This window comes from Erinaceus europaeus, chromosome 4, assembly GCF_950295315.1.
Source record: "Erinaceus europaeus chromosome 4, mEriEur2.1, whole genome shotgun sequence".
NCBI lineage: Eukaryota > Metazoa > Chordata > Mammalia > Eulipotyphla > Erinaceidae > Erinaceus > Erinaceus europaeus.
In genome coordinates, this window is record NC_080165.1 from 23,049,281 (window position 1) to 23,063,281 (window position 14,001).

Below are 14,001 nucleotides of genomic sequence, written 5' to 3' on the forward strand. Positions count from 1 at the left end.
CACAGCAGCCTATGACACCGTCTGGCACCGTGGTCTCTTAGTCAAGATCTCAAGATGCCTGCCTCCATGGGTGGCCAACACTATATCGTTTCTTCTCCAAAACAGAAGATTCCGGGTGCATCTGGGTGACAAGTCTAGCAGATGGAGACCTGTCTCAATTGGCCTCCCCCAGGGCTCTGTTCTGGCTCCTACGCTATTTAATATTTACATCAATGACCTCCCAGAAACTTCTTCAAGGAAGTTCATCTATGCCGATGACATCTGCTGTGCAACTCAGGCATCCAAGTTCGACATCCTTGAGGAAACACTCACGAAAGACATGTCTCTGATATCTGATTACTGTAAAAAATGGCGACTAATCCCTAGCACTGCAAAAACGGTATCATCTGTTTTCCATTTACACCATGCCTCGGCCTCCCATGAGCTTAATCTGCAGCTTGGCGGTACGAGAATCCAACATGAAGCCCAGCCAGTCTATCTTGGCGTTACTCTCGATTGCACTCTGTCATTTCACAAACATCTCGTAAAATCTGCAGCAAAGGTGGGCGCGAGGAATCACATCATTGCAAGACTGGCCAGCTCCTCATGGGGCGCGAGAGCTTCCACACTACGATCATCATCTCTGGCATTATGCTATTCCACTGCAGAATACTGTGCCCCAGTATGGTTCTGTAGCCCCATGTCCACTTGGTCGATTCCAAATTATATTCCTCCATGAGGATAATTTCTGGAACCATCCGTTCCACCCCGGTTCCATGGCTGCCAGTTCTTAGCAACATCGCCCCGCTGGATATTCGTCGGGATGCGGCATCATCTAAGTTCATTTCCCACGTCTACGCTCGACCGGACCTGCCAATATAAGCGGATATCTTCGCCCACCCTGTCCAACGCTTGACGTCTCGTCACCCAGTCTGGTCCCCTACGCCTACACTGAACTTCTCTGTTGCAGTCTCTTGGAAACAGAGTTGGCAGTCAGCTGAGGTAAAGAACAAACACCTCATCACAGACCCCTGCAAGCGTCAACCCGGCTTTGACCTAGCACGTTATGATTGGGCCCTCCTCAATCGCTATCGAACAAGCCATGGCCGGTGCGCCGCTATGTTCCATCGCTGGGGAGCCAGAGACGACCCGAATTGCCCCTGCGGCTACAGACAGACTATGACCCACATAGTCAATGACTGCCACCTCTCCAGATTCAAAGGAGGTCTTGAAACTTTACATCAGGCTCAACCTGACGCTGTTGACTGGCTACGGAAGAAGGGCAAATGCTAGAAGAAGAAGAAGAGATATTGGTCTGTAGTTTTCTTTTTTGGTTGTGTCCCTGTCTGCTTTTGGTATCAAAGTGATGTTGGCTTCATAGAAGCTGGCAGGGAGTATTCCAGTGTCTTCAATCTTCTGGAAGTCTTTTAAAAGTAGAGGTATTAGTTCTTCTTTGAAAGTTTTGTAGAATTCATTTGTAAAACCATCTGGTCCAGGACTGTTATTTTTGGGAAGATTTTTGATAACTGTTTCAATTTCATTAGCTGTGATGGGCCTGTTCATGTTATCCACTTCCTCTTTACTTAGTTTTGGAAGTTGGAAGGTATCTAGGAAATCGTCTATTTCTTCCAGGTTCTCTAGCTTGGTGGCATATAGTTGTTCATAGAAGCCTCGCATGATATGTTGAATTTCTGCAGTGTCTGTTGTGATATCTCCTCTTTCATTTACTATCCGATTTATTTGGGTCTTCTCCCTTTTTTGTTTTGTGAGTCTGGCTAAAGGTTTGTCGATTTTGTTTATTCTTTCGAAGAACCAACATTTACTTTCATTGATCTTTTGTATGGTTTTCCTATTCTCAATGTTACTTATTTCTGCCCTAACTTTAGTGATTTCTGTCCTTCTGGTTGCTTTAGGATTCCTTTGTCCTTCTTCTTCTAGGTCTTTAAGATGTGCAACCAGGCTGTTTATTTGTGCTTTTTCTTGTTTCCTAATGTGTGCTTGTATAGCTATGAACTTCCCTCTATGCTTCCATCTAGTCTGAATGACAGTCTAGCAGGATATAGTATTCTTGGCTGAAAGCCTTTCTCATTGAGCACTCGATAGATATCTTGCCATTCTCTTCTGGCCTGTAGTGTTTATATGGAGAAGTCTGCTGCTAATCTTATGGGTTTTCTTTTGTAGGTGACTCTTTGTTTTTCTCTTGCAGCCTTGAGGATCCTTTCTTTATCCTTATTCCTTTCCAGTCTAAGTATGACATGTCTTGGTGTCTTTAGGTCTGGGTTAATTCTGTTTGGGACCCTCTGGGCTTCTTGAATCTTTATGTCTTTGGTGTTGTCTAGACTAGAAAAATTTTTAGCTATTATGGCCTGGAGAATGCTTTCTTCCTCCCCTTCTCTTTCTTCCTCTGGTAAGCCAATAATGCGTATATTGTTTCTTTTGAAGTCATCCCATAGGACTCTGTTTTTGTTTTCAGCATCTCTTAATCTCTTTTTGAGATATCTTACTTCTTTTTTAGTCGTCTCTAATTCATCCTCAATCTTGCTAATTCTGTTTTCAGCCTCATAGATTCTATTCTCTCTGCCCTCTACTGCTTTCTGGAGTTCATCTATTTTGTTGCCCTGCTCTGATACTGTTTTAGCTTGTTCAGCTAGCTGCCTTCTTAGCTCAGTGATTTCAGCTTTCAGCTCTCTAATAACCATGAGATAATTAGAATTTTCTTCCATATTCTCATTTGTTGTTCCTGCATTTCTGATTACAATTTTTTAAAATTCTTTACTCACTCCTATTATTATTTCCTTAGCTAATGTTTGGATGTTGAACTCGTTGTTTTGTGCTTCACCCTCTGGAGGACTTTTAGCTGGACTCTTGTCCTGGTTCGAGTCTCCAATATTTTTTCTTGTTGTTTTAACCATTTTATATATTATGTTATGAGTTCCCTTTATCAGTACTTTTCAAATTATTGATTACTATTGCCTGGATTGACTTTTGTCTAAGTAATTTAATTAAAGGGTTTACCATGGTGGAAGTTAACAGTTTTTTCAATCCCTGAGTTGGAGCTCAGTGGTGTAAAAGTCTCTTTTTTTTTTTTTTTTTTTTTTCCCCTGTAGGCTCTGGGAGCCTGAGGGCTTTTAAACTATCAATAGGTTTCTTAGCTTAATCACTGTCTCCTGACCAAGAGATAAAGCAGGGTGTGGCAGAGATAGTCCAGTGGTTATGCAAAGAGACTTTCACAGCCCCTCAACTATGCCACCGAGGTATAGGTCTTCTCCTGAGTTTCCCAGTTAGATCTCTGTCCCCTGGTGTCCCTCCCTGTTGCTGCTCCAGATTCTGAGGGTAGTAGCAATGGAGACTCAGAGTTGCACTTGGTGAGTCTCTGGGGAGTCCTCTCCTCCCTTCAGCTGTACCCTTGTTGTGGAGAAGACTGGAGGTGGTGTCTCCACTGATAAACTGTTGAACTGTTAGCAGTCACTTAATCTCTCCTTAGGCCCCTCTCTCCTCTCTGTCACCAGCCATGCATGTTTGTACTCACGGGTGATTTACTGGGTTCCTTTGGTCATTCTAGTCCTGTCTTGTTTCAGTCCGGGTGGTCTCCTTTGGTATTCCTAGTTGATCCGGGAGAGGAGAGGAGAGGAGAGGAGAGGAGAGGAGAGGAGAGGAGAGGAGAGGAGAGAAAGCAATCTGCTGCTCGTAGCTCCGCCTCCGGAAGTCGAATCCAGCTGTCTTTCATTTCTTTACTTATTTCACTAAGCACAGTCACCTCTAGTTTCACCAACTTTGCCCCAAAGGACACACACAATGTCATCTTTTTGATTACAGACTAGTGTTCCGTGGAATATATACCCCATCACTTCTTCAGCCAGTCTTCTGTAGATGAGTATTTAGGCTGCTTCCTGTCTTTGGCTATTGTGAATAATGCGGCTGTGAACATAAGGGTGCATATGTCCCTCTGAATTTATACCAAAATTTTTTTTTTTTTTTGCCTCCATGGTTATTGCTGGGACTCAGTGCCTGCACTACAAATCTACTGCTCCTGGTGGCCTTTTTTTTTTTTTTTTTTTTTTCATTTTATTGGACAGGACAGAGAGAAATTGAGAGAGGAAGGGGAGATAGCGAGAAAGACAGACATCTACAGACCTGCTTCACTGCTTGTGAATCATCCCTCCTGCAGGTGGGAAGCTGGGGGCTCGAACCCAGATCCTTGTACAGGCCCTTGTACTTAGTACTATGTGTACTAACCAGGCGCACTACCGCCTGGCTTCCTATACCACAATTTCATTTAGCCACTCATCTGCCACTGGAAATCGGGGTTGCTTCCAAGTTTTGACTATTACAAATTGTGCTGCTATGAAGATAGGTGTACACAGATGTCTTCTGATAGGCACTTTTGTTTCCTTTGGGTAAATCTACAGGAGAGAAATGGCTGTGTCGTAGGGTAGGCCCATTTCTAGTGTTCTGAGAAACCTCCAGTCTGTTTTCCACAAGGGTTGGACCAGTTTACACTCTCAGCAGTAGGGCAGATTGACCCCACAGGAGGGAATTCTCATCTCTGTTTTACAGATGAAGAGGTTCAGAGAGGGGTAGCCACTGCCCCAGGTCACACAGAGGGAAAGGACTATAGTTCAGCAAGTAGTTATAGAACACCTACTGTGTGCTGACCAACTGCACAAGGACTAGGGGTGATGAGACACAATCTTTACCTAAAAAGAACACTAGCCTCTCAGGGGAGTTGGGGTGCATTGTCCTCAGAGTGTTGGTGTGTTGGGTGTGCGGCCTAGCCAAAGGGGGCCCAGGGCCGGCCCTCTTTGACCCTGGGCAGGCCCCCCCCCAGGGAAGACTCCTTAGATTGGGAAGCAGAGACCCACACTGAGCCCGGTGGGGTAGTGGGAGATTGTGTGGCTGTGCAGAGGTGGGGAATGGTGTTTCAGGCAGGGTGACAGCATGTGCAATGGGCTGGAGGCAGTGACAGAGTCTGTGGGGTCAGTTCTCTCACACCACCTGGTCTGTCCCCTCTCTGCTTCTCCTGGCGGTAACCAGTGTTCTTGTCCTCTCTGTCCATCCTCCCCCATGGACAGACAAGGGGATGTGGCTCTACCGCCCTATTACCAGCCTGAGGAGGACGATGAGATGCCCTTCATTTGCTCCCTGTCGGGAGACAATGGCATCATGGGCTGCCACGAGATCCCCCCGCTCAAGGAGCAGGGTCGAGAGTGCTGCCTGTCCAAGGATGATGTGTACGACTTCGGGCCAGGGCGCCAGGACCTCAACGCCAGCGGGCTCTGTGTCAACTGGAACCGCTACTACAACGTGTGCCGCACGGGCAGCGCCAACCCTCACAAAGGCGCCATCAACTTTGACAATATTGGCTATGCCTGGATTGTCATCTTCCAGGTGGGGCCCCTGGGGCCTGGGTGCTGGGGGTGCAGGTGGGGCCAGGTACAGGGTGGAGTGAGTGGCCTCACCTGACAGGTGGGACTCTGTGCTGGGCTCAGGTCACCTGTCTGATTGGCAGCTGTCTGGCAGCCTGGCACACTAGGCACAGCAGGGCTTCTCTTGCAGACCTAACTGGGGTTCAAAGAAACCAAGTTGGGGCATCACTCAACGGTGGAGTCACCAACCCGCTATGCTGTACTTTATGCTGAGCCGTGGTTTCCTGTGGGCAGATGGACATGTCCAGTGGGTTGCAGCCCCAGGCCCCATGAGGGGGCTGACCAGACATGGCAGGACTCCAGGAGGAGGGGAGTGATGGGGGGAAGGTCACCCTCTCCGGGTGCAGGGGAGCTGTGGGGGCATGTGGGGAGTACTGAGGAACAGTTTGTCTGGAGTGTGGGGCACAGCCTCTTTTAAAAATTTATGTTAGGGGGCCAGGTGGCGGCACACCTGGTTAAGTGCATACATTACAGTATGCACTTAACCAGGGTATGCATAAGGACCCAGGTTCAAGTCCCTGGTCTCCACCTGTAGGGGGAAAGCTTCACAGGTAGTGAAGCAGGACTGCAGATGTCTCTCTCCCTCTCTATCTCCCCTACCCGTCTCAATTTCTGCCTGTCTCTATCCAATAATAAATAAATAAATAAATAAATAAATCTAAAAGGTTTATTTTATTTTATTTTAGAGGTTTCTTTCTTCCTACTTCATTTGATAGGCTTTATTTATTTATTTGCCTCCAGGGTTATCGCTGGGACTCAGTGCCTACACTACGAATCCACTGCTCCTGGAAGCTATTTTTTCCCCTTTGTGGCCCTTGTTGTTTTATTGCTATAGTTACTATTGTTGTTGTTATTGATGTCATCATTGTTGTATAGGACAGACAGAAATGGAGAGAGGAGGGGAAGACAGAGAGGAGGAGAGAAAGATAGACACCTGCAGACCTGCTTCACTGCCTGTGAAGTGACTCCCCTGCAGGTGGTTAGTCTGGGGGTTGGAACTGGGATCCTTACACTGGTCCTTGCGCCTAGCACCATGTGTGCTTAACCAGCTGAGCTACCACCCAGCCCCTGGCTTAAAAATTAAAAAAAAAATTATATTTATTTATTTATTTATTTCCCTTTTGTTGCTCTTGTTTTTTTTATTGTTGTTGTAGTTATTGTTATTAATGTTGTCATTGTTGGATAGGACAGAGAGAAATGGAGAGAGGAGGGGAAGACGGGAGGGGAGAGAAAGATAGACACCTGCAGACCTGCTTCACCGCCTGTGAAGTAACTCCCCTGCAGGTGGGGAGCCAGGGGCTTGAACCGGGATCCTTAAGCCAGTCCTGTGCTTTGTGCCACGTGCACTTAGCCTTCTGCGCTACCGCTTAAAATTTTTTTAAAAGTTATCTTATATAAGAAAAATATTGAGTTTTACATGAGGTGGAGGAGAGAGAAAGGGAGAGAGGGAGAGGGAGAGGGAGAGGGGGTAGGGAGGGAGAGGGAGATGGAGAGGGGGGGAGAGAGAGAGAGAGGTAGAGAGAGAGAAGCCTTCTGGTATATGTGATGCGGGCATTGGTTCCAGGCATGAAAGTCCAGTGCTCTGCCAGCTGAGCCATCTCCCCAGATGTAGGCAGAGGCTCTTGAACCTCTGATTTTGAGAGCAAAGATCAGCAGAACATGTACCTCCCTATCACTCAGGACACCATGCACCTGCAGCCACAAAGCAATGCCAGCTGAGGGCAGAGTGCTTTGAAATTACTGTTCTAATATTTATTAGAGATTTTATTATTAATTAATTAATTAATTAATTACCAGAGCACTGCTCAGCTCTGGTTTATGGTGGTGCAGGGGATTGAACCTGGGACTTTGGAGCCTCAGGCATGATAGTTTCTTTGCATAACCGTTATGCTATCTACCCCTGCCCTATTATTTTTTTTAACCAGAGCCCTGCTCAGCTCTGGCTTATGGTGGTGCAGGGACTGAACTTGGGACTTCGGAGCCTCAGGCATGATAGTTTCTTTGCATAACCATTATGCTATCTCCCCTGCCCTGGGGAGATGTTCTATAAAACATGCTGTCTCAGGCCACAGCCCCTCATACTATGTGCCCCTGCACTTCCCACCACCAGAGCAGACACTGCACCTGTCACACATCACACTGCTGCCAAAGGCAGGTCTTGGCCCTCGGGGGCTAGGTCTGGAGGTCTTTCATGTGCGGCTTCTCGGCTCCACACCTCAGTCTTCTCGTCTCTAGAATGGGGTCCCAGTCCTTCCCCTGCTGAGTGTCTGGAAAGGGTAAACAGAGCACTAGCCCATGCCTGTTTTGTGAGGGTCACCTCCTCTCTGTCACCTGGTGGGGAGGAGCAAAGTGTGGTGACCCACAAGCCCCCAAGGAGATGGCCAGGCTTTGCCCAGGTGTGTGTGGGGTCACAGTTCAGAGCTGCCAGGTGTGGGGTGACCTTTGGGACTCTCCTCCCCTGGAGGCTGATGGCACCTGAGTGTTCCCTTTCTGTCATTTGTCAGAAACAAAGGTGATGGTGCCACCATGGGGGCTTTGTTTCTGTCCCAAGGAATCTCCACTAGACAGGTGGTCTTCCTCTCTGGGAAAGTGACCTGGGGGGGCAGAGTGCTATCTGGCCTTGCCTTGGTCACACTGCTGGACTCAAGGGAGTTGTGTCCTTGTGAGCCTCATGTTCTGAAGAAAAGGCTGAGGCTCTGAGTCTGTAAGCAGAGTCCATCGGGCAGAGGCCCTGACTTCAGTGCTCTGACCCTGGAAAGGGGGTGGGTGCTCTGGAGTGAGGGGTTCACGGTCCAGCTGTGCTCCTCCTGACTGTGTGGCATTGGGAAAGTGCCCCAGCCTCTCCGAACCTCGGCTTTCTCACCCTTCTGGTGGGAGATGCAAGTGTGTGTGAAGCCCCCCCCCCCCCCCCCGCCCCCAGTCGGGCACCTCTCTGAACTAGCCCCCTCCTGTCTGCCTGTCTGCCGCAGGTGATCACACTGGAGGGTTGGGTGGAGATCATGTACTATGTGATGGACGCACACTCCTTCTACAACTTCATCTACTTCATCCTGCTCATCATAGTAAGTGTCAGGGGAGCCGTGCTGTCTGGATGGGCTCACGGCCTAAGGACCAGGGGTGGGGGTGGGGCGTCTCTGGGAGCCTTTGGAAGCCTGCTGGGGGGTGATTGAAGGGGCTCGTCAGGGACGGCTTCTGGAAGCATTCATCACTTCCGATTGCCTTCATTTCTCATTTCTGCGCACTTAGCCCACCCCGCTGCTCCCACTTGTGTTTTTCTGCCTCACCGTCTGCATTCTTCGCATGACCTCCGCTGCCGTGCTCCCCCCACCCTCCAGCCTATTCAAAGACTGTCCCCCAACCCCCTTTCTCCTTGATGGGAGGGAGGGAAAGTGCTGGGATCTGCAGCCCTGTGGGGAGCCACCTCCTAGGGCATTTCTGCCTGGCAGGGTGATGTGGAGATGGAGGGCCCCTTCCTGGCAGCCCTGTCTGTCTTCCACCCTCCAGTCTTCCAGAGTAGCGACTGCATCCACCTAGTTCTGCCTGACTGTGGCTCTGGTGCCTGCACTCCCTGCCCCCCAATGCAAATGTCAAGGTGATTCACCCCCTGGAGAGCAGCTGCTAGCTGCCTGCTACTCCACTGCTGGTGTTCCCGCTGTCTGGGAGCTGTGACCTCGACCTTGGGGGGCAGCTTTCTCTCCTGCGCTGATGGCGCCTCCATTTGGGGGGTTCAGGACATGCAGGCAGGCATCCTGAGATGCATCCGCTGTTGAACTCACTTCTCTTTTCCTGTGGGGTGGGGGCTGGGGTTTGGGTCCATAGAGGGCTTCCAGGCTTTGCTCAGCACACACCTCAGTCACCAGCTTGTCCACTTGCCAGCCTGAACTGTGCCAGGCTCTGAGTTGAGTGCAGGGACTGAGCACCAGGTCCTTCCTCTCAGAGCACACAGTCTCATGGGCCAGGGGGGCAGTGATAAGGGAGCATCTCGGGACCCCCATAGTAAGTAAGTCTGAGAAACTGGGGACACCTGATGGATGACTCTGATTCAGCCTGGAGTGGGCATGGGACAGAGGCTTTCTGGGTGAGCTGATGGCAGAGCAGCCAGAGGGAGAGCTTTTTGGCAAGGGGTGGGCCCTCAGGCTGGATAGAAGTCTGCAAGTGAGGGCAGAAGACCAGTTTGGGGGGGTGAGGGTGGGGGACTGGCAATACTGCTGGTGGGGCAAAGTCTGGGCATCTGGGAGCAGAATCTCCCAGCATGGCCTTGAGCAAGCTCTTTGCCATGGTGAAGGGGGACATGGTCAACCCCTAGCCTAGGGCTCCCCAGGGGAGCAGCTAGGATGGAGCTGAAGTTTGCAGACACCCCTCCACCCGCCATGCAGATGAGACCCTCTCCCATTACCCCACTGCTCCAGGGGCCCATGATAAAGGAGAGGGTGCCACGGAGGCTTAGGGGGCCGAGTGTCTCTGGGTGCTAGGGAGGGCCCAGAGCTCAGAGCCCAAACAACCCTCCGGCATTGTCCTGAACCCCAGAGAGGAGGGGAGCCTGGCCTGGGCCACCAGGGTGCTTGGTCCTCACCCTTCCAGTGGCCCCTCTGGTGGAAATGGCTGTGTGGAGGGGGTGGGGCAGCTGTGCAGAGACAGGCCAGGGTGAAGAGGGAGTCCCTGAGCACACTGCCCTGGGACCCCTCTCCTTCCCCATGTCCTGCACACAGGCCTGGTATAGAGCTATCTCCAAGAGGTGCTCATGAGAGAGATAGTCGACAGCATGAAGGAGTGGGAGATCCTTTCACCTGGGAATTTCCAGAGGTCTCTGGGCCAGGGGAGCCCCTCCCAATACTCTCTTAGAACCCCAATTTCTATTATGCTGTGGGGGGGTAGGGAGGTGGGAAGAAGGAATTTGGAGCTGGGCTGTGGGGCCCTCCTGGAGGGCAGCCTGGAGGAGGGTGAAATGCCATGGCCTCTGGCTGGCCGGCCATTCAGAGACACTGGGTAGATAGGACTCTGCCTGCAGTGGCTGAAGAAGCTGCACTGGCCCAAGGACTTGAGGCCCATCTGAGCACAGATAAAGGCTTTCTGAGGAGCACGCCTCTTATCTTCTCTGGAGACTCCTGCAGGGCCCGGAGATTCGGGCGGCCTCTCTCCCAGCCTCAGCGCTGAGATCCTGGGCAGGAGACCAGCTGTGGCCAGGGCCAGGGACTTAGGGGACCTGGACTGGGAGAGGGACTATTGGGAGTTGCCCTGGCCACTTCTGTCTGGGGTCCTGGCCTTCTTCAGAGCAAGGCATCAGAGAGTTTTTCCTGTCCCTACCTGTCCTTCTGGGTCCTTTCCTCACTTCCTGGTTGTCTCCCCTGTCTACACTTGCCCCTGATACCCTGTGTCTCTCACCCACCTTCCTTTCTGTCCTTGATCTCTTGGTGTCTCTCCTTGTCATTGTCTCTCTGTCTCTCTGTACTCCTGACTGTCCGCGTCCCTGCTCTGCCCTTGTCCCGGTTTGTAATCTTGGTTCTGTTCCCCTATCCCTTCCTCCTGTCTCTGTGTTCCTTTCCTTCTCACCCTGCCTCTATCTCCATCTCACACACCCCGCTTCTTTGCCTTCCACCTCTGACCCCACCGACCCTGTCCTCTCCTCCCGTTGGCCACAGGTGGGCTCCTTCTTCATGATCAACCTGTGCCTCGTTGTCATAGCGACCCAGTTCTCGGAGACCAAGCAGCGGGAGCACCGGCTGATGCTGGAGCAGCGGCAGCGCTACCTGTCGTCCAGCACGGTGGCCAGCTATGCCGAGCCTGGCGACTGCTACGAGGAGATCTTCCAGTACATCTGCCACATCCTGCGCAAGGCCAAGCGCCGCGCCCTGGGCCTCTACCAGGTCCTGCAGAGCCGGCGCCAGGCCTGCAGCCCAAACATGCCCACCTCCGCCAAGCCCGGGGCCCATGCCAAGGAGCCCAGGCACTATAGTAAGTAGCCTCGGTACCCCTGGGAGGGAGACCCCAACGTGTGTCCCACCCTGTGCACTGTTGGGCTTAGTACTGGCAGCTGAGGTTCAGGCCCTCCCCTGGGGTCCATACTTGAGAGATTGCGCTCCATCTTAGCTTCCTCTGCCATGTTGCAGGCTCCGCTGGCACTGCTCACTTGTTAGCACCCAGGGCTGGGCCTCCTGGCCACTACAGTGAAGGGGCTGTGATCACCCTGCCACCCTGCTCTGGCCTGCAGCTGTTTCTCCCTGCTGACTGCAAACAGCTTCTGAGTCAGTTCCTGGCTAGACCAGACCGGATCCCCCCTCTCCTCCACTGTGCTTCTGCTTTGGAACGCAGTGCCAAGAGGGTCAGTCAGGGTGGATAATACCTTCCTTCAAGTCCAGAGGAGGGGCTGGCTGGTGGAGTATACCTGGTAGAGTGCATATACTTTACCGTGCATGAGGATCTGGGTTCGAGCCTTCAGCTCGATGCCACGTGGGAGCATCATGCAAGGGAGAAGCTTCATGAGTAGTGGAGCAGTGCTGTGGTGACTTCCCTGCTTCCTTCTCTCTCTGCCTCTCGTGCTCTATCTAAAAAGAAAAAGAGAGAGAAAAGAAAAGTCTGCTGGGAGCAGCGGGCACAGAGTCCTGGTGGCATTAAAAAAGCAAAAGTAAATAAATCAAGTCCAGAGGAGACGGAGAGAGCAGCTTCCAGTCTCACAGTGAATCAATGTGCGAACACTCTGCAGCTGGGGTGTGGAGCGTTGGGCTTTGCTGAGCCCCTCCCCCACTCTGGGGGAAGTGCAGGCCTCCTGCAGGTGACCCCACCCCCCAGTCCTGACTGCTGCTGCTCACCAGGTGAGAGCAGGTGCCCCTGGCCAGCCCACCCTCCTGTGGAATATGAGGAAGCAGCAAAAGCAGGAGTCGCACCCCCTCCTCCAGCTGGGAGATGAGCTGCCACCCATCATCCCCGGCGCCAGCCACCAGGCGTGGTGCTGGAGGAGGCTCCAGGTGGCCCGTGGGCTGGCCCAGCACACGAACGGGGAGCTGGGCCCGGGCAGGGCTGGCACCAGAGCTCCTGGCTGATATGGAGAAGGATGTTTACTTGGAGGGGCTTCCTGCTGCCACCCACTGCCTGCTCAGAGAGCTTGCCTGGAGGGAAGCCCTGGTGGCATCTGCAGGGAGGCCTTGGCCTGCCTCTGGGCCTGCAAGTCTTTCCCTCATCCCCGGGAGCAGGAGCCAGGGGATGCAGTTTTCACTCTCCTGCTGGGCTTCGGTGGCACCAGCCCTGGGCTTCTGGCTGTGTACCCTGGTCCAGAGAATGGCATTGTCCAGGAGGTTGAAAATTATTCGGAGACAATTGTGGAAATGAAGGGCAGGAAATGAAGTTTCTGCTTTGCCTTCTCATTCAGGTAGACAGAGAGAGACTGAGAGAGGGAGAGACGTCACAATACTAGACCATCCTCCAGTGCTACGTCATGCCACTGTGGTTCTGAAATGTGAACCTGGCATGTAGGCACCACAAGGCAATCGTCCTTCCTGGTGAGGGAGCTCTATCTGTGGCCCTGTACTTTTCTTTTTTCTTTTTGAGTACAGCACTGGTGAATGAATCCAGGGCCTTGCGCATGTGCAGTACCCCCTCTGAGTGGCCTTTCCAGCCCAGTTTTCTCCTATCCAAGCACTAACCAGGCCTTACCCTGCTTAGCTTCCAAGATCAGGCAGAACTGGGCATGTTGAGAGTGGTGTGGCCATAAGACCCAATTTTCTTTTTTCTTTTTTTTTTCTTAAGTACTATTTTTTTTTATTGGGGAATTAATGTTTTACATTCAACAGTAAGTACAATAGTTTGTACATGCATAACATTCCCCAGTTTCCCATTTAACAATACAACCCCCAATAGGTCCTCTGAATCCTTCTTGGACCTGTATTCTCCCCACCCACCCACCCCAGAGTTTTTTACTTTGGTGAGATATGCCAATTCCATTTCAGGTTCTACTTCTGTTTTCTTTTCTGATCTTGTTTTTCAACTTCGGCCTGTGAGATCATCACATATTCATCCTTCTGTTTCTGACTTATTTCACTCAACATAATTTTTTTCAAGGTCCATCCAAGATTGGCTGAAAATGGTGAAGTCACCGTTTTTTACAGCTGAGTAGTATTCCATTCTGTATATATATATATATATATATACAACTTGCTCAGCCACTCATCTGTTGTTGAACACCTGGGTTGCTTCCAGGTTTTGGCTATTACAAATTGTGCTGCCAAGAACATATGTGTACACAGATCTTTTTGGATGGATATGTTGGGTTCCTTAGGATCTATCCCCAGGAGAGGAATTGCAGGATCATAGGGTAGGTCCATTTCTAGCCTTCTGAGAGTTCTCCAGACTGTTCTCCACAGAGGTTGGACCAATTGACATTCCCACCAGCAGTGCAGGATTCCTTTGACCCCACACCCTCTCCAGCAATTGCTGCTGTTACCTTTTCTGATGTATGACATTCTCACAGGAGTGAAGTGGTATCTCCTTGTTGTCTTTATTTGCATTTCTCTGACAATCAGAGACTTGGAGTATTTTTTCATGTGTTTCTCAGCCTTTTGGATCTCTTCTGTGGTGAATATTCTGTCCATGTCCTCCCCCATTT

General features: G+C 51.0%; 1 protein-coding gene across 1 annotated transcript in view; it reads left to right on the forward strand.

Moving 5' to 3' along the window:
- Positions 1-14,001, forward strand: part of CACNA1I (calcium voltage-gated channel subunit alpha1 I) — a 101,082-nt gene that overhangs the window by 49,413 nt on the left and 37,668 nt on the right. Inside the window, exons 5-7 of the mRNA XM_007519388.3 lie at positions 5,052-5,367; positions 8,375-8,467; positions 11,045-11,357. Coding sequence (XP_007519450.2) covers positions 5,052-5,367; positions 8,375-8,467; positions 11,045-11,357 — 722 coding nt within the window. The remainder of the gene's footprint in view (positions 1-5,051; positions 5,368-8,374; positions 8,468-11,044; positions 11,358-14,001) is intronic.